At 35.9% G+C, this 25,055-nt stretch overlaps 1 protein-coding gene across 4 annotated transcripts; it reads left to right on the top strand.

The window, feature by feature from the left end:
• The first annotated feature begins 3,545 nt into the window (after positions 1-3,545).
• Positions 3,546-24,833, top strand: LOC110738058 (serine/threonine-protein phosphatase 4 regulatory subunit 3-like). 4 transcript variants are annotated; one of them, XM_021918424.1, is made up of 25 exons: positions 3,546-3,691; positions 3,789-3,911; positions 5,531-5,611; positions 5,696-5,795; positions 5,871-5,955; positions 6,038-6,087; positions 9,702-9,781; positions 10,482-10,541; positions 11,801-11,900; positions 12,022-12,099; positions 13,064-13,128; positions 13,278-13,346; positions 13,433-13,510; positions 13,586-13,681; positions 15,229-15,299; positions 16,152-16,229; positions 16,454-16,547; positions 18,901-18,999; positions 20,144-20,349; positions 20,447-20,561; positions 22,795-22,926; positions 23,015-23,122; positions 23,196-23,302; positions 23,403-23,504; positions 23,587-24,833. In XM_021918424.1, the coding sequence occupies exons 1-25, from the start codon at positions 3,689-3,691 to the stop codon at positions 24,209-24,211; spliced, it is 2,805 nt and encodes a 934-aa protein (XP_021774116.1). In that variant the 5' UTR covers positions 3,546-3,688; the 3' UTR covers positions 24,212-24,833. The 4 variants fall into 4 exon arrangements, with proteins under 4 accessions (XP_021774116.1, XP_021774115.1, XP_021774118.1 ...); XM_021918423.1 differs by having other exon boundaries at positions 10,479-10,541; XM_021918426.1 differs by having other exon boundaries at positions 3,783-3,911; positions 10,479-10,541.
• Positions 24,834-25,055: the final 222 nt, after the last annotated feature.

The raw sequence follows: 25,055 nt of genomic DNA, 5'->3' as shown, positions 1-25,055 counted from the left end.
AATTGGCTATCCTTGTTAAACGCATACTTTGGGGAGTATGGTTTGAATTCTTTTTTCTTCTTCTGGGCCGGCTGTTTAGAGGAATCAGCCGCCCAGACCTCTTTTCTCCTCTCATCTTTGTTTGACGACTATTTCTGTCGTCCTTCTCTTTTGTCGGACCTTTTCCCGTCTGACTGTTTTACTGTACTACAAAGATCAATCGCCTGTATATAGGCTTCCGCTTCAATCAAGGCCTCTTGAAGAGTCGCCACCCTCTTTCGGACCAAATCAAATTTGAAGGTCGACCCGTCTTTGAGACCTCTGAAAAAGTCAGTATAGGCTACTTCATCCGGTAACCCTTGAATATGTATTCTCATCAGGTTAAACCGCCTGATGTAAGAACGAAGCCCCTCCTTCTCGCCCTGCTGAATCGTTCCTAAATCAAGGGTCGTCTTCTTCGCAGGGATGTTCATGGCGAAGTTGGAGATGAATAAGTAAGCAAGAGTCCTGAAGTTATTTACACAACCAGTCGGCAGGTTGCCGAACCATTGTTGTGCGATTCCTTTGAGAGTCGCTGGGAAACACTTGCACCAAGTGGGATCATCCAACCCTTGAAGGTACATCAGGTTGGTGAATGCCATCAGATGGTCTTCTGGGTTAGTAGTGCCGTCATAGGCGCTTACTAATACATTTTTCACTTTGGCCGGCTGAGCGGTTTCAGTAATTTCCTTGGAGAAGGCCGACGGCTGTTCGCCAAGTCTAAGCAACCATAGCTGCCAGTCCATAGGTTGGACATTTTTTGCTGCATGTCCACCAAACGGAGGTGGCTGCAAAAAATACTGTTGTTGCGGTACAAACGGTAAGTTTGGTACCGCCTGGTCGCTATGAAAGCCGGACTGACGGGAGGTGCCGCCTGACTGACCCTCATGATACGACTGAGTATGCCTCATCGAGGTATTGCGCAGACTGTCTTGGAAGTTTGAAGTAGAGGTCGACTCTGACAATCGGTCACTCTTCTTCTGCTCTAGCAGTAGCCGAGCATCTGTGTATGTTTTCCTCGACCCGTCCGCCTGAACATGACGAACAGGTTTCCTCTTTCCTGGAGTAGGAAAACGGTATTTTGTGAAATCAAGGGCAGACGGCTCCCACTTCCTAGATTTAGGATGAGGGGTCGCCTCTCGCCCTTGAACTGGCTTCCTCTTCCGTGAAGTGGAAGGTTTCTTAGCCGACTGCTCCTTGTCCAGAGCAGGAGGCTTCTTGTTGATCAACTCTTGAATTTCTCCCTTGAAGTCCCTCATGAAGGTCATGAGTTCGTTCCTTGTGATGGGAGCAGACCCATCAGTCGGCTGCTGTCGAACAGGCGGTGCGCCTGCTGGCTCACTTCCAGTTTGAAGATGTTCCCGTTCCCTCCTTTCGGTATGACGGGTACGTCGGGCCCTTAGGGTCCCGTCTGAAGCTGTGTGAGCTTCAACTTCAAATTCATTCTCAGTATCGTGGTCCGACTGAACTAGAGGGTCGTCAGGGGACGTCTCTCTTCAGGAGCCGGTACAAACGTGGATGCCATCTCAGAAGTACTCTCCCCACAGACGGCGCCAAAAATGTTTCGGGGTTTTCTGATGTCCTGCGCGAGAGTTACAATTCCGAGACTGGAACCGGACGCCTGTACCTGCAAAACAAACAGATGCTCCGGATGATTGGAGATCCGCCTCCGACGGTCAAGTTAGTACTTGATTAAGGAGTAATTAATGCGGAAATTAAAGTGATTGGGTCTCTCTAGGTGAGAGTGTTTAATGGGTGTAATCTGCGTAATACCCCTTAATGAGGATTAAGGGAGGTATTTATAACCTCGGGAAACGTGCCAATCCTAGGTTTAGGTTAACCTTGGGCTGATTGGGCTTCCCTCGGAAGTTGGGCCTAGGTGGTCGACTTCTCCATTAGGCATGGAGTATGCCACGTGTCATGACATAATAGGTCCAGGGTGGACGAATAAGCGTGTGCCACGTGGCAAGCCCTGAGAGGTCCAACTGGGGGACACTTGGCAGGACCTGATTGGCCCACGTGGCGCATTCCGATTGGTGGGAGCAAAATCCCCTAATCAGGGGTGTTCATAAATCGGTCTGAACCAAAAAAATGGACCGACCGAATTAATCGGTCCGGTGGTCTTTGGTCCGGTCCGAAACCCTATAAAAACCGGTCTTGGACCGGACCTTTTTTATTAATTAAAAATATGCATGAAACTTTAAATAATGGTTAAAATTATCCTTAATAAACTTAGAAAACTTTAACTTTATAAGTTTTTTGTACTAAACCTAAAAAAAAGACGTATAAATAACGTTAAAATATAGTTTTTCCTTTACTTTTTTCGTGTTTTCCATTACTTTATTAAAAATATAGTAATCTTTTTTTTTAAAAAATCTTAAATCGGTATAAAGTGGTTTGGTCCGGGTTTTGGACCGATTCTTTCGGTTCAGTTTGGGTTCGATCCTAGCTAAATCGGTCCGGTATTCGATTCTTTAAATTCTAATATTTCGGTCTTCGGTCCAATCCGGGTCGGTCCGTTCCGATGAACAACCCTAAACGCAATTGCTTTTCATAATAATTTATGTGTATTTCGCATTGACTAATGTTCCAGTTAAATTGGGGAGCTTTTATTATATATATATATATGTATATAAAGAGGTATATTATTCCAATGACATTTTACCAAATGGTACTTGGTCTAGTAATAATTAAGGGTTTGTATACTTGTATATCTATGAACTCGAGGATTCAAATCTTATTAGTATTTGTCGTTAGAATTGCTATTTGAATCATAACAATTTTGATTAAACGATCCACGGTAGGGTTGTACATGATTGATTAGGAAAGGATGACCTTGTTTTTACACTTGGGTCATACAAGATAGTATCAAACAGAATCATAAAGTATCAATCAAGGCCAGACGATCCTAATTTTTACTTATTAAAAGGAGCCCATATCAATAAGTCTTTTCTTGAGCATAGTAAAAAAACTACCCAACTACATAAACTTTGAACTTGATATGGCTCTATATTTTTAATTTTGCTAATTCAATCCTACTCACCATTCAAAGTGGGACAACTTTGCCTTAATGGGACATTTTCAGCGTACGAATTCCTTACCATCCATCCTAGTATCTCACTCCCAAAGAAACGATTATACTCAGCGAGCATCCCTACTATATGCATGAACATTATAAAATACATCTTTAGAGTACTAATTCCCTTACTATCCATCCCACTCCCAAATAAACGATTAAAACCCAACATCCCTATTATATGCATGTATATTATAAAATAGCCCGAAGTTGGGTCGCTGCGGTTTAGTCCTCATTAGAGTTACTTCTGGGTGGAGATTCATTTATCATTTTCCTTTTAAAGCATTTAACCTACTAACCCAAACGAGAAAAAGAAGATTAACCTCAAATTAAAAGATCAAGATCAAATTTAAAGATTAAGATCCAATTTAAGATTAAGATTTTAAAGAGTAAGCAAAATTACTTGGTTACCAATATTAAAATAAACTGCCACGTGCTACTAATAGATGTGTCTCAACAAGTTTTCCCTCTCTTCACTTTCTCTCTCCTCTTTATTTTTTTTCTTTTATTTTTTTTCAGAGTCAAAAACACTTCGACGCAAGCGCAACCTCCCCTTCATCGCCACTGCCGGCCACTCGATGAAGCTCAACTTTCATGGTAGTCGTCTCTCCAATTCCAATTAAACCCTAATTTAGCTCGGTTTTCCCCCTATTTCCCTTTCTTTTCAATCGGTGCTTCGAATTTACAGATCTAGGGCTCAATGGACGCAACCCTAGATCTCAAGAATTGTATTGAACGGCGGCGCGTGAGAGATAGAGAAAGAGAGAGGGAGCGTGAGTTGGGATTAGTAGCTGTTGGATGTTCTCGGGAGCATCAGGTATGGTTTTTATGCTTTTTCTCTGGGTTTTTGGTTTTCGAAACGTTTCGATTATCTGTTGTGTTTGGCGTTTCTACTTGATGAAACAGTTTCTTTACGTTTTTTTAATTAGGGTTTGTTTGGTCGGGCGAAACCCTAGTTGCTGCAAATTTGTGTGCTTGATAGGTAGATGGTGACTGCGATTTCGGGCGTTTTCGATAGTAGCTTTTAGTGTTTAGAGTAAGTTAAATCACTACTAATGCTAAATATGATGTTTTGAGCTTTAGTTTATAGAGTTTAGGGTTGCAATAGTTGTTTGCTTTACTACTGGTATAGCTGATTGTAGAGAAAACTTGATTAAGTAGTTGTTTCTTTGATAGATAACTGAAACAGCTGCAATTGAACTGATACGCTTAGATAGCACTTAGTAGAACAGCTGAAAAAAGTACTTCGTATTTCAATGAGTGATAGCTACTACAAAAGATAGTTTGTGGAATGAGTTTTGAAGTTGGTGCTGGTGTTGCACGCCGTTTCCAATTATGGAAGTGATTCAGGTCGTTTATGTTTCTATTTAATGAGGTTGAAAATGGGTTTATTTGTTTGAGAAGTTTGGTGGAAACTCTTGATGCTCCTAATTTCATGAACCCCCACTTGATGATGCGCTTGACAATATTCGGGGTAGAGGGGGGTTTCTTGGGTAAGGAGAAGTGCACATTTAGTAGCGTATAATAATTCCCCTGTCCTCCTCTTTTGCACACAATCACTACCTCATCTTAATTCCCAGATAAGGTATCACCCATATCCCAATTCGCAAGCCCTTAGGGCTGGTGGGTGAGCTCAGGAATATGGATGGAGTGAGATCAGTAACTTTCATATTTTTTGGGGAGTCAAGTGCTGAACTTGCATATGTTTTTTTTGATTGTTGAAATGTGTGTTCTCGGTGTTTATGTGCCGTGTAGGTAACTTCACATTTATCACTGTATTTATGGTGTAGTATACTAGTACTGAGTTTTTTTTTTTTTTTTTTTTTTAGTCAGATGAAAGAATTTATGACTTTCATTGTTTGGGTTATCAATAGAATCTGAAGCTTATAATTAAAATGTAATAGACTATGTGTTCTTAAAATGTTATTTAAAATCCTGATAGGAAAAGGAGAATGGAATTTTCTCAGGGAATGAAATCATATGTCAAAGTTTTGATGGATATTGACATCTTCTAGTTAGCACTATTTATTTGTGAAATGAGTTCTATAGTAGATATGTAGCTGAAAATTTGATGCTGGTCTTGCAATGGTGCTACACTATTTGACATCCTGCCACAACTGATTCTGCTCTATTTTTGATTGGTGTAGCCATTTATGTTGTTTTTCATATGCTTGGCAGAGTTGTTGTTTAACTTGTTATGTTGTCAAGTTAGTTCTTAATTACTAACAGGGAATGTGTTAACACGTTTGACCAAATCACTAGTGATCGTGGCTTTGGCCAAATCACCAGGATCCTTTTTGAAAAATTGCTCTTTAATTCACTGTGCAACTTTCTAATTTGCATTTTTTTTACCGAGCTGTCACGGATCTGGATTTGATATATTTTGTTTCAAAATCTGATTTTGTTGCTGCAATATTTATATTATGTTCCTTTCAGCGGGTCAAAGTCTATCGTCTAAATGAGGATGGCAAGTGGGAGGATCAGGGAACTGGTCATGTCACTGTGGATTATGTAGAGGTTGGTTTTATTCCTGTTCTTAATATAATGGATTAGTTACACTGCTATACCACTATACCAGTAACAAGATAATGCTTAATGCAGCGGTCAGAAGATCTAGGACTGTTCGTCATTGATGAAGAGGATAATGAAACCTTGCTCTTGCACCGGATCACCCCAGATGACATTTATAGAAAACAAGAAGGTACTAGTTTGTTACACCAGCATTGTGTTCTGAGTTTTATATTCTGCTTTTACTTGATATATTTCTCTTTTCTAGATACAATTATTTCCTGGAGAGATCCAGAATATTCTACTGAATTAGCCCTTAGCTTCCAGGAAACTGCTGGATGTTCTTATATATGGTAATGCAAACTTCTTTTATATTTGGCGGTTTTGTTTGGAACTTTTTTGTTGGCTTTAGCCCTTATATGCTGATTTATGCAGGGATCACATATGCAACGTGCAACGAAATATGCATTTTACTACTCTTAATCGTAAGTTTATCCTATTGTTACTTTCAGTTTCTATTCTCATTATATTACTTCATTACTGTTTTTAATTTCATTTCCGTGTGATGATTGCTGTTGTGAACTATCCCTGTACTAAATTTTTGAAAAAGGCATCAAATAGTATCAAGAAATTGATGATTAGTGTATGTTCGTTTCTTTTGATGTGACAGTTTTTGATAGTTTGCAAAAATTGAAATATGTCTGTGATATTAGATAGTTTTGAAGTAAATCATTATCAGTCTTTTGTTGCCATGCTTTATACTGAGAACTGGTATGATGTGATATATGCAAGGGCAGCTGGAATCTTCATTAAAATATTAGTTGCATTTATCATCCTAGTAGGATTTTTATTACGAGTAGAAGTTAATTTATAATCATTAAGATTTAGTACCACTATGTATACTGCAAGTACTGTTGCATGTGCCAGACATTAGCTATGATGAATTGCTGATGGAAAATTTTTGAATAGAAAAGTTCAAGGTTTTAAGATATTACTATTTCTTCTAAGGGGGCGTTTGGTTCGCAGAGTGGTATAGGTTTGGAATCAGGAATAGGGTTAAGGTGGTATCGGGTTGGAACTTGATACTTTATACCATGTGTTTGGTTCAATTCTGGAATGAAATATCATCCCCTTAATTTCATATATTTGATACCTAAGGGAATGGAATGAGCCAAACCCACCTCCCCCCCAAGGTTTCTAAACCCCATACCTCGTTTGAGGTCTGGGTTTAAAAATCATATTTTTGACAACCAAACATATGGTATGGGTTTTGGTCATTCTAAACCCATACCTAATACCTATAATCCGCGAACCAAACGCTCCCTAAGAGTTTTGGACAAAAGTCTGCTGCTCTCTATTTCCGTCGATGAGGAAGATTATTGGAACTATATAATATTCTGGTTTTTACTCTTTCACCTATAAAAATACACAATCCTCAGGTTTTATTTTTTTTATTTATTATTATTATTATTTTTTTTTAATTTTTTAATTTTTTTTTTATTTAAAATTTTGTTTTAAAAAAAATAAAATTATGATGATTAAATCATCCTTGGCCCTGATATTCGTTTCCCTGATAATTCTTTGAGAGTTTTGGACTAATATTAATGAGTTGTTATAGAGATTGACGAAAGGTATTATAGCTGTTATAAATATTGAAGTGAATCTATCAGGGGGAAGGATCTTGAAATTTAATACTCCCTCCGTCCATAATATAAATCCCAATTGTAATATTTCATGGGAATTAAGAAATAGGTGGAGAGAGTACATGAAAAAGTTTTACAGGAAATAAGAAGTACATGATGATGAGTGGGGCACAAATAACAAGAAGAAATGTGAGGGTATATTGGGTAGTGCAGTGAGTATAGACTAAAATAACGAGGGTATTTTAGACATTTTGAGTGTCTAAAAATGAAAAAAAATGAAATAGGAATAAGATTTTGGGACACCTATAAAGAAAAAACTTAGTTTTAAAAGGCGCAAGGCACACCAAGGCGCAAGTGGTCCTTGCAGCCTAGGCGCGAGGCACAAGGCGAAGGCGCACACCTTTTGTATGCAAGGCGCATGTATTTATATATTTATTTCAAATTATTTTTTACTTTGATTGTACTTAATTCCATTTAAAAAGATTCATGATAAATTAAATAATGATATATGTAAAGCTAAGGCCTAAGGTAGTCTGAATTTGAAAAAATGTCCATCATTCTTCAATTTATAACTTAAATCTTAGTTATTTTCCTTGGGGCGCAAAGGCGCGCCTTAACAAAGGCGCTTTGAGGTGCGCACCTTCCACAAGTGAATGAGCCTCGCCTAGCTGAAGCCCATTTCCACGAGGCGCGCTTTTTAAAACCAAGAAGAAAAACATGATATATATCATGGGATACTGAGGTAGAGGGAGTAATAGAAGGGTTGGGATGGACGAAAGAAAGACAGAAGGAAGATGGATAAGATTGAGAAAGAAATCAGTAAATTAAAAGGGTTAATTATTTGGATGGAGTCTAAGTTAGGGAGGATAATGACACTGATAAGGGAAATTTTATTTAAAAAGTCGGCAAATGTTTACTTTTAAGTAGTGGGGTTTTTAGTTTATAGAAATGGAATGTTCTTTGGTAGATGGTCCATTAAGGAAAATAGAGCAATCTTTAAGGAGCAGGAAGTACACATTTGCTATTTGCTCGTCTTGGTTATGTCTAGGGAATGTGGTAATTCTGGATTTTACCCACTATGGTTATGAATGATCCTAGGCGAGGCTGCCGTTCGGTATCATCGTTCTTAATGTTTATGTTTGTTACATATGCTAGCAAGGGTGTATTCTGTTTTGTGCATTAGGCTTTAGTAGATTTTTTCGTGGCCGAGATATAATTGATTGGGTCTTGGGTGTGGGTTAAGGGATAATATGGTTGCAACATAGGGTTTGCATAAGTTGAGAGGAGTTTGGGGTGAAAGTATCGTTTTCAATTCAAGATCTAGTATTTCATCTGTTCCTTGTTGTTACGGTGCATAATCTGTGTTTCATATGTTGGCTTATTAACATTGAACCTTTGTAATGTAGCCATCTGTTTGTGCTAGATGGGTTTATTGGCGTGTGAGAAAATACTGATAAAGGCTCTAGGTTTAGGATTTGAATGGCAAATCCAGTGTTGTCAATTGAAGATGAAACTAGTAAATCAGGACGTAGATATTACAGTCAACAGCTGGGAGATGTGCTGAAAACACAATTGTGCTCTTTTTAGGGCGTTATTTGTTAGTCATTGCTTTGGTTAAGTTCTCTGTGATCAGCCTTTGCTTTGCTGGTCTCTTCATTAATAAAGCTGTAACGTACTTTAAACAATGTTTCTTTTCATCTGTCATTATCTGTTGGAGGGGTATGAGCCCATTAAATCTGTTAGTCCGTGACTTGTATGTGGACTTTTTATGGGTTCTGAGCTTTGTAATTATAAGTTTGAGAGCGACAACATGAATTACTATTAAACTATGAAAACAGTCTTTTAACTTCAATATGCCACTTAGTTGTAAAATTGTGATAATGTTTCCAAGATGACGCTTTAGCTACCTTGATCATTCATAACCATAGTGGGTTTTCTTTTATGGGGCCATATCATCAAGAATTGCATGTCATTTTGAGGACCTCAATTATTGAGGTATAGACTAATCTGCAACCTTCCTTGCTAGCTATACACCATGTTCTCACATTTTTTTGATGGCAGGTAACTTTGATTTGCTATACAACATCTTCACTCTTTTGAGTTTTAACTTAATTTTGTAGCTTAATTAACTGATGCTGTGATAAGTTGGACAAAATCTGTTGCCTACAAAAGCGCTGTCTATCTACTTTACAGACACCAATAGATTTTGAGTCATCATCTACATTGAAAAATTATATTAACATTCATTCATCTTAGAGCACTTGGCTAATTTGCTTCAACCAGTTTTCCTTCAGTGCTGGGATCTAATTTCAATATTAACTGACTTTGTTGGCTTCATTTTGCATCTGAGTATCTGTTTGTAAATTGTAGATGCTTTCAAGTGTTCAATTGATTGGTATTTCATCCTTTTTAGTATTTATATTTTCTTAATAGTTTACTTTTATTGTGATTTTCAGATGATACCTTCCACAGTGTGAACAGTGAGTTGCGGGAGCTTCCTGCTGTGGAGCTGTCAACACTTCCTTTAATATTGAAGGTCTTTTTTTTTTAAAAAGCAATATTTTGCTTATTTGCTAACTGCTAGTATTGCTTGTGTTGATGAGACTTAAGCATTATATACTCTTAAATTCAAAATCTCTACATGTTACTGGATCTTGTCAAGATATCAATTTTATTAGTGGCAACTGCTTTCTTGACTTGCACAGTTGCACAGGACACTAGTGTTGAAAAATTATAAAAGTCGATGCAACAGTAGTATTAATGAAAGTATAAGGCCATCTTCTTTTTGTGGAGAAATGAAGTATTCCTTTCATTCCAAACTGTTTTTACCCAATGTAATAATGAGAGTAGCCCTTTTTGTTTAAGTCAAGAAAGCAGTCGTGTAGCTTGCATGTCCCCATGAAGCAGTTGCCCTTGGGCAGATTCGGCTGTAATGACTCAATCCTTTAATGAGGCATTTGCTAATAGCTATCAATTCTCCGGGCCTCTTATGAAATTGTTTCCTATCATGATATGGAGTAGTGTTTGTTATATCTTTACTGAATTTTACTGTAGGTGTAATAGGGGGGTATGGGCAAGAGAGGGCTCCCCAGTCCCCATCATGTTATTTTAAAAGTTACTTTAAAAATTGTTGAAATTTAGTCATCAAAAAGGTTATTTGCTCCCTGACCTTTATCTTTTATGTGTGCTTTTGATCAATTAATTCTTAACTGGTTTGGTTTCCATTGCTCCAGCAGATTGTGGTAGAGAGTGGCATTACAGATCAAATGCGATTGACGGAACTTGTATTGCATGATGTAAGTATGGCTTTTTCTTCCAGTCAACTTTGCTGCTCTGTTTCTCTATATATGATTGCTTTTACACCCAATAGATATAGTCTCGTTTTAATAGTGTCAGAGTCACTTCTTGTGGGTGGGTGGGTGTTTGTGTCTAGGAAGTGAGTTTGCTGCTTGTAAATCTTGCTTAATTGACATTTAACTCTCTGTTGATAATTAACTAGTATATATAGAAAGTATTATTTGCTAGTAGTTGTCTTGACACCTTTTCGCTTGTAAGCTGCTCTTTTTTTTTTTTTTTGTTTTTTTGTTCAGCTACACTCTTTCAGTTTCTAATCCTCCATTCAAGTTTAAATCGTCGATGGGAAATGATATTGGTCAATAGGTCATGCTTTCATTTTTTTTTTATTTTTTATTTTGTTTATTTTTATATATTTATATTATAAAGATAGTTGTACTACATAAGATTTTGAAATTACCTTTAATGAAAACATTTTCTTTTAAAATCTAACACTGTCAATGTATTTATCTTCCTCTGTTTTTACATTGATGTTCTTATTTAATGCCGCAACAAAACCAAGGAAAGGAGTGTATAGTGGAAAGTGGGTTCCTTTTTTTTTTTTTTTTTTTTTTTTTTTTTTTTTTTTTACTTTTCTTCTGGTGGGGGTCCCATTGTTTGACTTTTTTTGGTATGAAATAGTATTTTTTTTTAGAGAAATGGTATTATTATATTGAGTAAACAGGCCCGCGAAGTAGGATAGGTGACGGAAAAGTTTTGCCTAAAATCGTAAGATAGAAAAAGTAGGAAGACTTTTGAGAACGGATTTGATTAAAAAGTAGGAGGACCGTTAAAACAATCGGAGGGAATCATTCTTCAACTCTAATAAAATTGGTTTAAAATTACAATATTGATCTCTAAAGTGTACAAACCTATTTTATTAAGGATTATTGCTATGGAGGGAGTATTGAGAGTTTGTTCTTTTATCTGCTTATTATCTTATCTACCTGATTGATTGGGCATTTTTGAACAGAGATCTGTGGTTTTCCTGTGATTCACTGTTTTGTCCTCAATTATGAGTGGAACCTGTGTTACTAGGACATCATACACACGCATACCTGTGTCCTGTAACGTAAAGTAGATTCACCCTTGTGGTTTACCTAGATTCTTATAATGTTATTACATGGTTGATTTCAAGTTGAGCTCTGCTGTCTATTATTCTCTTATTGTTCTTTGTTCTTCTAGCTGGTTTCCTAAGCTTCACCCTTGTGGTTTATTACAGCAAGAGTTTTTCAGGAAGCTGATGAACCTGTTTAGGATTTCTGAGGACCTTGAGAATCTTGACAGTCTTCATATTATTTATAAAATTGTCAAAGGCATTCGTAAGTATTCTCTGCCTACGTGAAAAGTAGTTTAGGTCTTTCATCCTCCGTTCTTTCTTGTTTTATTTCTAACTTTGTGACATGATGTGTTGCTATTTGTATTTTGTGTTTCCGTTTGCAGTAATGCTCAATAGTCCGCAGATCTTTGAGAAGGTTTTTGGAGATGAATTCATCATGGATATCATTGGGTGTCTTGAATGTAAGTTTTGCTTTTCTTTCCTTTTTCTTTTTTCCTGTCAATTTTAGTTTATTATGTAGTGGTGTCATCCCGAATGAGTGTCTTAAATGATTCAAGAGTAGGTTATCACTATTGTTAATGAGTGTTTTAAAAAATGCAATCCTCAATATAACGAGTCTTGTTCACATGTATAATTTTCACTTTTAGGGTTATCATTGGCATATCATCTATGGAGAAACTGAGAAAGTTGTTGCCTTGCATGAAGAGTCTTGGGTATGATCTTTCAATGTTTCAGGTTTCCCACACATTCACTGTGGGGGTAGGGGGTTTTGTAAGGATTAAGAAATAGAAATTGCTTTTGTGCACTGCTGTATTGGCAAACTTTTGGAGTGCGTGGTTGTAGCACAATGCCTGTATTTTTTCAAGAGGCCTTCTTGCTTGATTTGTTGTGGGAAAAAGTAGCATCTTTTGGCTTAAAAAAAAGTTAGAATTTTTAGTGACGTTATTGGTTAAGGCACAAGCATAATTCCATTGAAGAAACACAAAGGAATAGAGTTAATCTCTTATTCTGATATCTGGTTGTGGGCATCTATCAGTTTACAGAAGTCTGATAGTCATGAACAGCTGAACATATTACACATATCTCTATGTTTTTCTTGGCTGGTCTATGTCTGGGCTTTTCTTACATGTGGCATTTTGTGAACTTATTGCTAAAATTATGCTGATTGGAGTTTTGGGTGAAGCTCGTATCATCGTATGTCTTTGATTCTAGCTTTTAATTATTGTTATTGGTCAATGAGAAAATGCTTTTTACATGGAGCAATCTATGCTGCATTTGAATTTCTTATTTGATCCTACTAAAGAGATTTTCTTTTAAAATTTTTATCTAAAGTAGAAGATGTGAGCCCAACGTGTTGTATCATGGGTTAATGACTGATCCTTTTTTTTTTTTTTTTATAATTTTTTTTTTTATAATTTTCTATAGATGATCCGGATGTTCCCCATGTTCGACATCGGGATTTTTTGATGGGGCATGTGGTTTTTAAGGAGGTGAGTTGAACTGTCATTTATTTCTGTTTTGAATTTGAAGTAGGCGAATTATGTGAGAATGTGAGATTGTAACATATGGAATCAGCTTTGCAACACATTTACACCCCCTTAATTTTTGCATTGTGATGATTTCTTCTTATTTTTTTCAGGCCATACCGATTAAAGATCCCACAGTCTTGTCAAAGATACATCAAACATACAGAATTGGTTACTTGAAGGTTTTTATTTGAATTTCTTTCAGTTGCTTTTTTGTTTTCAATTTATACCCAGAGGGTTCTTACTAGAGCTTTTTAATATCTGTTAGGATGTGGCTTTGACTAGAGTATTGGATGATGCAACTATTGCCAGTCTGAATTCCATAGTACATGCAAATAATGGTGTTGTAAGTCAATACTTTCAAATCTTGTACAGTGTTGTTAATTTTTACTGTTGCCTCAGGTTGAATTTCTATTTACAGGTAGTTTCGTTATTGAAGGAAGACAATACTTTCATTCAGGAACTGTTCTCACGGTTGAAATCACCCAGCACATCGGTGGATTCCAAGAAGAATCTGGTATTCTGATGACTCTTGATAATAAAACAAGTTACCTATGTGGTTTGACTGATGTCACATACTTCCTCCGTTCCACAAATTTTGCAACAATTACCATTTTAGGAATTTTCACAAATATTGCAACATATCCCTATTTGCACATGTTTAGGATTTACAAACATCAGCAACCCTCGAGAGTTTAGCCAGGGAAACCCCCTCCAATGCCTGAGTTATTCACCAAGTCTCAAGAGAACATATTTTAGAGAGAAATAGCTTTAAGAGGTTAGTGAGTAAGTGCAGTCTGCCAATGAGGTAGGGTGGGGGGTATTTATAGAAGTACTATACTGCGAATGAAAGGTTACCAGATGCTTTGCAGTTTGCATGTGTACGGTTGAGATGGATTCATCTAGCTGAACTTACGGGAAGTAATTATCGGTTAGGTCGCTGTTAGATCGGGAAGTAATGGATTCATCATGAAACGACTGCACCTGTCTTAGACTTATCATTTATGTAACTCAGACATGAGTACAAGTGTTCATAGGTTTAGGCATGTAATGGCTACAATTTCAGACTCAAGACTCCTAAATGTGGACTTGAGTGCGGGGACTCGCCGCCGTTAACGGAACATATTCTTTATTTTATAGGAATTTTTTTACCAACACTTAGTGTACAAGTACTCGTTTCGGGCTGATTTGATTTTTAATTCTTGTTGCAATTCTTATCTCATTCCATCAGTGTGTATGTACTCCCTCCGTTTTTAAATACTTGCTCCATTTTTCTTTGCGCGGAGTTTTAGGAGAATTTAGAGAAAGTAATAAAATATGGAGGTAGTGGGTTAAGGGGAAGAATAAAAAATTGTATAAAACAAAAGTAGTTGAGAGAATTGGAGGAGAGAGTATGAAATTAATAAAATATGATTTATGTTGGGTCCACTAGGTGAGAGAAATTAATTAAATATTGTAAAATTTTTCCAAATAAGGAAATGGAGCAAGTATTTTAAAACGGCCGAAAAAGGAAAGTGGAGCAAATATTTAGAAACGGAGGGAGCATATCATTTCTCTTTTCCTTCCTGTTTAATACTTCTCTTCTCCATCATTTTGTAGTTTAATATAAATTAAGTTTACGATTAAACATTGTAGTGTCATGTAAGGATCTGCACCCTTGTTAGAGTATGAAGTGTCTATATCTAGTCATGGATATGGAAGCCAAATTGAGAAGTTGAAGTAAAATATGTTGAGAATCAATGACAGTGAAAACTTTCAGCCTTAATTCCGTTGGTTGAAACATAACTGAGCTGTCGGCTATAGTATGTTGCCAACAATGTTATGCCAATAAATTTCAAGCTGATTAACTGGAAAATGTAGGCTAATGTTATGTCTCATCCTCTTTATATTGAGGTTGTTTCAAGAAAGAAAGAAAAAACATCATTTTTAGTCTCTTCTGAAAGCTGCCACTGTTTCAGCTATTCGGCTTTGTTTCTGACATTTTTTGGTGGTTTTTCTGCAAATTGCCCTGGGACAGGATGGATGTCCTTGATAGCACTGACTCTTTTATTGCAATGGGTGCAGGTTTATTTTTTGCACGAGTTTTGCACTTTAAGCAAGAGTCTACAAATGGTTCAGCAGCTTCGACTTTTTAGGTATTCAACCACTATGGTTTCAAGTTTGTCTTGTTCAAGCATTTTTCTTGGTTGCTTCATGCACTAAAAAAGTTCCTCGAATTTAGTAATGGTTCATTCTGAAGATTGACAACTATTGTTCTTGTCTAGTTGGATTAATTGATCTTTATTATTATTTCAATCCGATTCTTGTGACTGTAAAGAGTTTGGGGGTGCATATATCCTCAGCCACCTCTGTATTCATACAGGATTGAGTACTTGACACCTCTTAGTGTACATTTCATAGAGGTTCTGTACTATTTACCACTGTATCTTTTGGGTTTTTATACATAGTGAAACTTTGCAAAACACATTTCATGTTATCTCTGTATTATATATATATGAACTCTATTTGCTCTTGTTAAGAACTACAAATAGACCTTTATATTAAGTTACTCTTGCTTATGCCCCTACGAACCTTTAGACTGTTTTGATCCTTAAAGGCTGCTTTTCACATTGATCATAATCTGAAGGAAAAATGTGTATGCAAGAAGATCCTTATAGAGTTATAGATTAAACAATTCAATCCCTAGCCTTTTTGAAATAAATATAAAAGACCCATTTAACTGACATTAAATCTGAAAAGTGCACACCCACTAAATAACTGCCTGCTTATTATTGATTACGGAGTATATGTTTTAAAATATAAAATTAATCTGCAACTTGATAGTTAAAGAATTTTCTTATTTTTGAGCTACTTAAAATCAGCAACTTAATTAAACCAATGAAGAAATTTTTTTACACACACACGCACAATGAATTTTCTTATTTTTGAGCACTTTAGCTAGTACTTTTTTACTTGATTTATCTTTTCTAACCTTGAAATTCTTGTAGGGATCTCGTAAATGAAGGCCTTTTTGACATCATCAGTGACATTTTGCAGAGTGAAGACAAACGACTTGTCTTGACCGGGTAAGGAGATTTTGCTTCCTTTTCTAGGGTTTTTTTTTTCCCTGGATCATGTATCTGGTTCCTTGCCAAGTTGCCATTTGGTCTTGACAATTTTGTGCATGTTTGATCTCTTTGGTCTTTCTTGACCAAAATTCCTCTTTAATTTGTGACGAAAAAAGTTTTATTAAGGCTGTTCTTTTAAACATGTTGATAAACCCTAATGACATGTCTTCTAATGCATGCAGGACAGATATCCTTATACTTTTCTTGAATCAGGATCCAAACCTTTTGCGTAGTTATGTTGTCCGACCTGAAGGCACTCCTCTTCTTGGTCTTTTGGTACGCATATTAATGGCTTTGATACATTATATATTATTCGGATTTATTTTGGCAATTCACTCTTTATCTGAAAAAAAAGTTACTTTCCATTCGTAAAATATTGTGGAAGTCTTATACTCTAGTGAGTAATATTGAAACTGCGATTTATATGACTTCTTATTCACTGTATATGAAATAACACTGCGTGTTTTTGAATTTGTGTTGATATGCGTTCCCTTGGTCATCAAGATTTACACCTTGAGTAGGAGAAGCTAAAGTAGCCTCCTGACCTCCCAACTGCTCAATAAGAAATTATCTCCTCCCATGCTGCTGAATTAGAATTTGTCCAGCTGCATGATTTATAAACAATTCTAAATTGATGTATACATTGGTTGCCATGTGTCCATTCGGATGCTTAGTGGGGTATTAGAAATATAAGCACAAGATCTTTATGATATTTATATTTACTTGGAAATTGCTTATGAGAGATAATACTACTTAAAAAAGTTTTCAAGCTGCTTGTCTTAGAAAAGCCTACTTGCAGAGTTGCAGGTTCCAAACTATTAATGACATTTGAGTGTTAAGACTAATGTATAATTAAGGTAGACACTGAGAAGTAATACTGATATATTGCTGTATCAGAATCCTTGTTTGCAATAATGAATTTTGGACTCACGACGACAGTCTAAGGAGACAATCTATGATATATGCTAAGACAAGTGACATTATTTTTGGTGAATATGACAAGGCATTTTTGGCAGTTAGAATTTTGGAGATATATCCTTGAGCTAAAGTTTTCAAGTTATGTAAAACCAAAGGAGACTGTTTGGATGTAAATTAAGGTAAGGCAGTGGATTCTTTGACTGTGGAGAAGAGATTAAGATTGGGATTGATGCTACACTAAAGTAAGTGTTTCAATCATGCAAGGAGATGATGATATTTAATGCTGGTTATGTTTAATGGGAGGAGTGTGGCAAGAGTACTACGTAAGAGGAAAACAATAATTTGTAATTTCAATGGAAAATTCAGTTGAGTAGCATTTCAGCTATGTAAGAAAAATTGAAGTTCAGCTGCTAATGGTGGCAGTGATGAGGATGGTTTATTAGATGTGATACCATATTTGAAGTGAACTTTGGGAAGAAGTGATGAGAGTTAAGGTTGGGGAAGCCCCTGTTGATGATGAGATGTGAAAGGCTAGACATGAATGGTTTGGTTATCTTAGGAGGATATGGACATGGATATATATTATGGAAATGCAAGAAGACTCTTGTAAGGGATTACCAAAAAAAAAAAAAAAGATAGACATAAGAACTGAATTGAGGCTGTAAGGCAGGATTTATCCTCCTTGAAGCAGAACATTGCCTGTAATAGATATTAGTGGTGTGTTGGGAGGAAAGCTGAATAAATATGGACATCTCTAGACCTTGCTTCTGCTGTTACATGTTAGTGCTGTTCTTACCTTGAATATCTTAATTATAATTGCTAGTTAATTTTTGGGCATAGATGGCTTTAGGACTTCTTGATGTTGCATTATGTTGCTAGCAACACTTCCAAGTGGTAGTTTTTCTTTGGTCTAGCCTTTTTGGTTGACATGGTATAGTAAATTAGTAATTGTATGATAATATGAAGCTTTACATATGCCAAGGACTACAGTGGGTATATGTCAGCTTTTGCAGCCAGGCATAGATTTAAAAATAAAATAAAAATATGTTACCTAAATAAACCTAGCCATGTAGCCACCCCCCACCCTTTTAAACAAAGTATTGGACTGTAAACTGATATTTGCAGAATTTCAAAAACGTACATGGGCAATGTTCAGGTTAGCGTAACTTGAGCTAAATAACTTGGAATTTTAATCTAAGTTTGTATCATCATAGATGAGATGAAATTCAATGTATAAAGTAATGGTGGTTTATAGTTATCAACTATATGACTTTTTATATGCGAATGCATTTTGTATTTTTAGCCACTATATCTCTTTGATTTGTTGTGTGAACTTGTCAATTTTTTTTTGTTACTGTTGCGAATTTTATAAACTATTCTTGGTTTCATTTGTTTCGGTAAGTATATTTATGGAAAAGAATATAATGGGATTATTATTGGACCAAACCTCGTAACAGCTGCAAGAGTGCAAGATTTTATTATGGCGTCAGTTCTTTAGGTTGAATTTTTGTCAACCCAAAACCATAACTAGATTGTCTCACTGAGATAACTAGATTGACTCATTTTGCAACATATAGACAATTATTGTGATTCAACACTTTTGTTTATGTTGCCAAATTTGTTGAAGCATGCAGTAAATTGGAATCATTATTAATACTCTATCACATTTGAGAAAACTGGCTGTGATTATATGACTATTTATTCTATTCAGGTCCAAGGTCTGCTTACCGATTTTGGGGATAATATGCACTGCCAGTTTCTTGAAATCCTTCGTACTTTGTTAGATTCGTACACATTGTCAGGAGCGCAGGTATGTATGTCTCTTATGCCTTGCTATCTACCATGTTAGTAATTAACTATCTATTTCATTTCAACGTCCACTGAACTAAATGATTTTCTTTTAACTATACATTTATCAGTGATATTCTTTCCTTTTATTTTATAAGACAATAACCTTCCTGATGAACTTGCTAACCTACTCTACACCATAACATTGCGATCGCTCCCCAATCACGGCTGGAACCATATTTTTTTATTCAATGGTTGGTAGGGCATGAGTTTGTCTGCATTATATATGTTTAGTTGTTTACTCTTCAATTTTTTTTTATTTTTTATTTTTTTTTATGTGCATCCTGGGTTCTAGGGTGGCGGGTATAGTTTAAGCTTGTTCCTGATGTAACTATGACATTCCGATTGGGTTTTTCATGTTACCTTATTAATTGGACTTTTAGATCACATATTAATCTACGGAGGAAATACAAAGGAATTTGGCTAATCGTAGTTCTGTATCTTTGGGAAAACACCCTGTCCTCTTTGTACTTGTACAATGCTTGTGTAGTTTTAATAAAATATACTTCCTCCGTTTTTTTTATTATTGCACCATAAGGGTTTGATACAAATATTTTGGTAGTGGAAAAAAGGATGAGAAAGAAAGGTAGAAATACCAAGTTGCCCATGTGATTGTATACACAAAATAAAAAGTAAGGGTTGATAAGTAAGGGTATATTAGGTATTTATAGTGTGAACACAAAAATTTCTTTTCCTAAAATGGATATGGTGCAATAAATGTGAAACTTTCTCAAAAGGCAAGTGGTGCAACATTAAAAAAACAGAGGAAGTATATTCTTATATAAAATACAGATAACCGACTCTTAAAATGGATTGTGTAAACTATTAGTACAATTGTCGAGCAACAATTAATTACCCTTTTTATCCCTTGCGCAAATGGAGTATGTGACCTCGACCTGGTTGAATTTTTGTGTGCAAGTGTGAAATAGTGGTTGTTGACTTTTATTTTGATTATTATTTGACGAGTTTTACAAAAATACTGTCCCTGAATTTTGCTTGTAAGTTTTTTTTTTTTTTTTTTTGTCATGCTTCTTGCTTCCTTTTTATCATTATATGTTTGCATGTGTGATGATACTTTACATGTCCTATTATGTATTGCATTGCAGAGAGATACTATAATTGAGATTTTCTACGAGAGGCATTTGGGGCAGTTAATTGATGCCATAACTTATTCTTGCCCTGGTGGAGGCAAGACTTTAGCTAACTCTGATGTCGAAAATTTAGATAAACACAGCTACACAAAGCCAGAGATTCTATTGAGCGTGTGCGAGCTGTTGTGCTTTTGCGTTGTGCACCATCTATACAAGATAAAGTAAATATTCATTTCCCTGTTTTTGCAGTGATATAGCTTGGTATTTTTGTTGCTTCTGATTTGGCATAATATCTTTTAATTTTCTTTTATGGTGCAGGTGCAACTTCCTGCTGAACAATTCCATGGACAAAGTTTTATATCTGACGAGGAGAAGAGAGAAGTATCTAGTAGTTGCTGCTGTTAGATTTGTCCGCACTGTGATTTCTCGTAATGTAAGTCATTTTATCTTTCACATTAATTAGTTAAACTTTGAGGGTTAGTTTAAAGATTAGGGCAAATTTTGCTAATTATATAAAAAATTCAGTCAATTTGTTTTTTTGCTTTGCTTATTTAAGGATAGCTGAAAATCAATCAGCCCAGTCTGACCCAGTCCAGAAATTGTGCGGGATCCAGACTTTTGGGATAGAAAAGCTGGGTTTTGGACTGTGAAAATGCACTTTTAGGTCTAACCCTGGTCTGCAAGTCAACCCAATATCAGTGGGCCTGGACATTAATTATTTTGCCCAATATAGGACACTTTTTTGCTAAAGCCTGACCTGGCCATGACCTTCTCGTTGATTACCTTTTATTCGGAACCACTATCTTGTATAGTAGCATATATATGTGATGTGGCATTCGAGCCTTTGGATTTACAATAGACCAAGCAGTGATCACATACGAGTAACAATTGAATTACAGTCTTCGTGAAAGATAGGGCCATACATTGTCATGTATATGGATATGGGTTTTTGGTAAAATGAAAATTCAATTGTGTTATGGCCTTATAGGTATGTTGTGCCTACGCATGGTAGTCATGGAAGCACCTTCCTGACATGTGGTGCTTATTACTAAATTTAAGATTATATTTTACTAGTATGTGCCCGTGATGCCAGTGTTGTTTATTTAATTTTTTTTTATTTTTTTATTGATGTATCAAGGTTTTAAAATGTATCATTGATACAAAATTAGTAAGGAATTGATGTGGTTTTATAACAATTCTTGACTCGTACCCTCAAGTGACTCGACCGAAATAACCCATAACTTGACCTGATTGACAGGTTTACATACAATAATAAAATCATATTAGATTGTTAAGTATTTTATTTCATTCAATTAGAGTATACTATAAACGAATATTCCACGTTTTGAATTATTTCCTTCCCTACAAAAAATAAAATAAAATTATGATATAAAAATAAATTTATATGATAAAGTATTTAATTATTGTCTACGTGGTGCAACTTTAGTGAAAAGTTAAAACGTTAAATGTCATTGTCTCGTGGTTTGACTAAACTTACTATTTATTTTGTACTTGTGATATATTGTTATTTTATAGGAAATAAAACTCTTATCCTATAAATCTATCTAAATTTTATTGAAAATAAAACTCTAAACTATTTTTTTTTTATCTAACAAAATTTATCTCAGTTTTTATCCTTATAAAAGAAATAACTTTTTTATTCATGAAAAATATATACAAATAAATTTTACGTGTCATACTTCTATTTAAGTGTTGCCTACATGGCGCGACACTTGGCGAAAAGTTGAAACGCCAAGTATCGTTGTCTCTTGACCTGGCTAAAAGTTTAGCTTTATATATTAGTTATATGATTAGATCATATAGTAATGATATGTTTATTGGATCACGAGTTCATGAATAAATGTATTTCCAAGTAGGTGTGGGATAGATGACTTGCTAAGTGAGATTCATGGATCTCTATGAGGCATTGAAGCTATCACATCATTCAGGTAACTAGGCCATTGTGCTTTTGGTCGTCAAAAATCAGAAAATTGGTACTAGACCGGAAATATTGATATCAATGACCAAAATATTCTCCATCAAACTATCTCGTAACAAAGTCACCTACAATTGATTTGTGGAAGTGGTTGCACCGTTATTAGCCTTGTAGATGTTGGCTAATTGATCAATAATAATTTGATGATGTGCCTCTGGCTTATTGACCCTCTGATGTGACCTACAATGGGATTCTTTATAAATGTTCAGCCTTCCCTTTCAAAATCAATTATTATATATATATATAGGCAGTGCCTTCAAAGTGTGAAACTTTCTGGTATTGTTGCTTTGTATCTTTATGACTTTATTAGATGCAGTTCTACTCTCTGTTTGTGTTTTTGGCTGCTAATGCTAAAAAAAAGTTCCATCCTTACCGGGTGTAGTTACATTTAGACAAATAGCTATATAAATGTCAAACTCACTGACATTATCTCAGTGGCCATTGCATCTAAAGAGCCTCCTTGGTGGCTTACCCTTTGGCCATCACCACTGCAATAAGGCAATAACTAAATCCTTTACCTTATATGCTACCCCCATTTGCTACAGTATTATCAATAGGAACTGAGGCAGTATCATGAGCCATTCAAATTACTTCATGTTAAGCCTTAAGCTGTGATTTGTTAACCTTTGAATCTTTTGGAAATTAATCGAACAGTTATGCTATTTTGCAGGATGAAAATCTCAATAATTATATTATGAGACGCAGCCTTCTCAAACCCATAGTGGATGCATTTGTTGCTAATGGCGATCGATATAATTTGCTCAATTCTGCAGCTTTGGAGCTCTTTGAGTACATACGCAAGGTGCTTGCTGCACTTTTATATATTTACTTTGTTGCTGATGAATGATTCCGTATGAGCTCCAGTCCTGATGGGGTGAAGTTTCTTGCAGGAAAGTGTGAAGCCATTGCTCAAGTATTTGGTGGAATCTTTCTGGAGTCAGCTAAGCAAGTTTGATAAGTTGGCTTCAATTCAATCTTTGAGAGTCAAATATGAGCAGGTATCTTGTTAGATAATTGCTGTCTTATACTACTATCTTCTGGAATGCACTTATCTGATCTGAGACTTTGCAGTCCCTTGAGAGCATTGGAACGAAATCTGCAGTAAATGTCGATTCAAGAAAACGGGTTGAAGATCGTGCTTTGGAGAAAGAAGAGGAAGACTACTTCAATGAGGATAGGTATCTGCTGTAATCCTGTCCTATATAATAGAATTGATGCATGGCTTCCGCCTCTACTTTATTTATTTTTTCTTAAAAAAAATTTATTGTCATTTTACAGTGATGAGGAAGACACTGCATCAGCTACAGTGTCCAACAATCGAAGGGTACAAGAGCATCCTGTTTCATCCAACGGTTCTGCTCCTAGCTGCGCAACATTAAGGTAAATTGAATCTGCAGACAGTATTCTGTTACTAACGCCACATTGCCACTGGTATATAATAGCTATACGTTAATATTTGCAGCCCTAAACCTGGTGGACTAGTGGATTATGATGATGATGAGGATGATGAAGATTACAAACCTCCACCTAAAAGACAGACAGAAGCTTCTGATGGGGATGAAGGTATTCTAGAGTCATTAAGTATGAAGAGGAAGGTATCTTCTAAGGAGGAGCCTGGATTAGTCAAGAAGCAGCGGCTTGATCAAAAGAAAGTGTCAAGAGAGAGTATCCTTGCTTCCTTGTGCACTACTCTCAGCCAGGCAGTTTTGCCCAACAAAAAAGCAGCACGTATTGCACATAATGCTTCCCAAAGCTCAAATACACAGAGTACTGTTGACATGGACAATGGTCAAAAGAGAGAAGCTGAAGTAGTTGGAAATCACAATGATGAAAACAGTTTGGCTGATAAAAATGGAAACGAAGAGATCATTACTTCTCAAAATAATGTGGCTGATGAAATTGGAAGCAAAGAGATCATTACTTGCCAAAATAGTTCGGCTGATAAAAATGGAAGTGAAGAGATCATTACTTCTCCAAATAATTCTGGTACTTCATCTAAAAGTCGAGAAAATGGACAAATGGAAGGGGAGGAACATCCTCATTTACCCACAAATTCCTCATCGGAGATGGTGGTAAATGGATCTTGATTTCATCATAGGGTGTTCAATTTCAAGCGGATATACTACCAGATATAACAGTTGCTTTATGTATCCTGAGCTGAAAGGCCATCTGTTCCTTGATTTTAGAGGAGAATCGCACCCCTATCAGTAGAGCAGATTATCAGGTGAGACAGGCGAGTGATGTGCTGTTGGGTTCATATATGATTATATATAGAGGGGTGATTTTGTACAGAGCTATAACGAAGACCGTCAGATGACAAGAATGTATTATTTCTCTCAAGCGTTGGCCTCCTGGTATGTGTTTTAAGCATATACAAGTTGCCTCTGTAAAAACTTGCTTTAGCATTGATATTCCCCGAGTAAAAAAGGTGGGTTCTGTAAAACTCATTTTAGTCCTAATTTTTTTTTGTTATTGGCAATCTCTCCTACATTCCCTTCGTCCTGGCAATCACAATCGTCTGATAGAGTGGCAATCAATAATTTGCCATTGCATCGAATATTTTCGTTGTTAGTGTTGCAATTTTGTGATCACCGTAATATAAAGTTATTAGTGAGTAGTGACCTTGATTCGGAACATTAGTTCATCTGCTTAATAGATGCCTCTTGTACATTATTTTTATAGCACTTTACTGCTATTATTTGAAGGCCATCCTCATTGGAAGTGTTCATAATTTTTCTTTAGTTATCTTACAGATAATTTTCTCTAAACTTGATAAAGAAGGCATAATTTAGTTAAAATAGATTGTATAGCTAAAATAGCTTGCCAAATGAGGCGTGTAACTGTGACAGTTTATGTATAATTTAGCAAAAATGTATTGTATAGTTTAAAAATTATGGCTTTTTAATATTTTAACTACACAGCTTAAAAGTT

The sequence above is a fragment of the Chenopodium quinoa genome, unplaced genomic scaffold (genome assembly GCF_001683475.1).
Source record: "Chenopodium quinoa cultivar QQ74 unplaced genomic scaffold, ASM168347v1, whole genome shotgun sequence".
Classification (NCBI taxonomy): Eukaryota; Viridiplantae; Streptophyta; class Magnoliopsida; order Caryophyllales; family Amaranthaceae; genus Chenopodium; species Chenopodium quinoa.
This window is presented reverse-complemented; position numbering and strand designations above follow the sequence as displayed.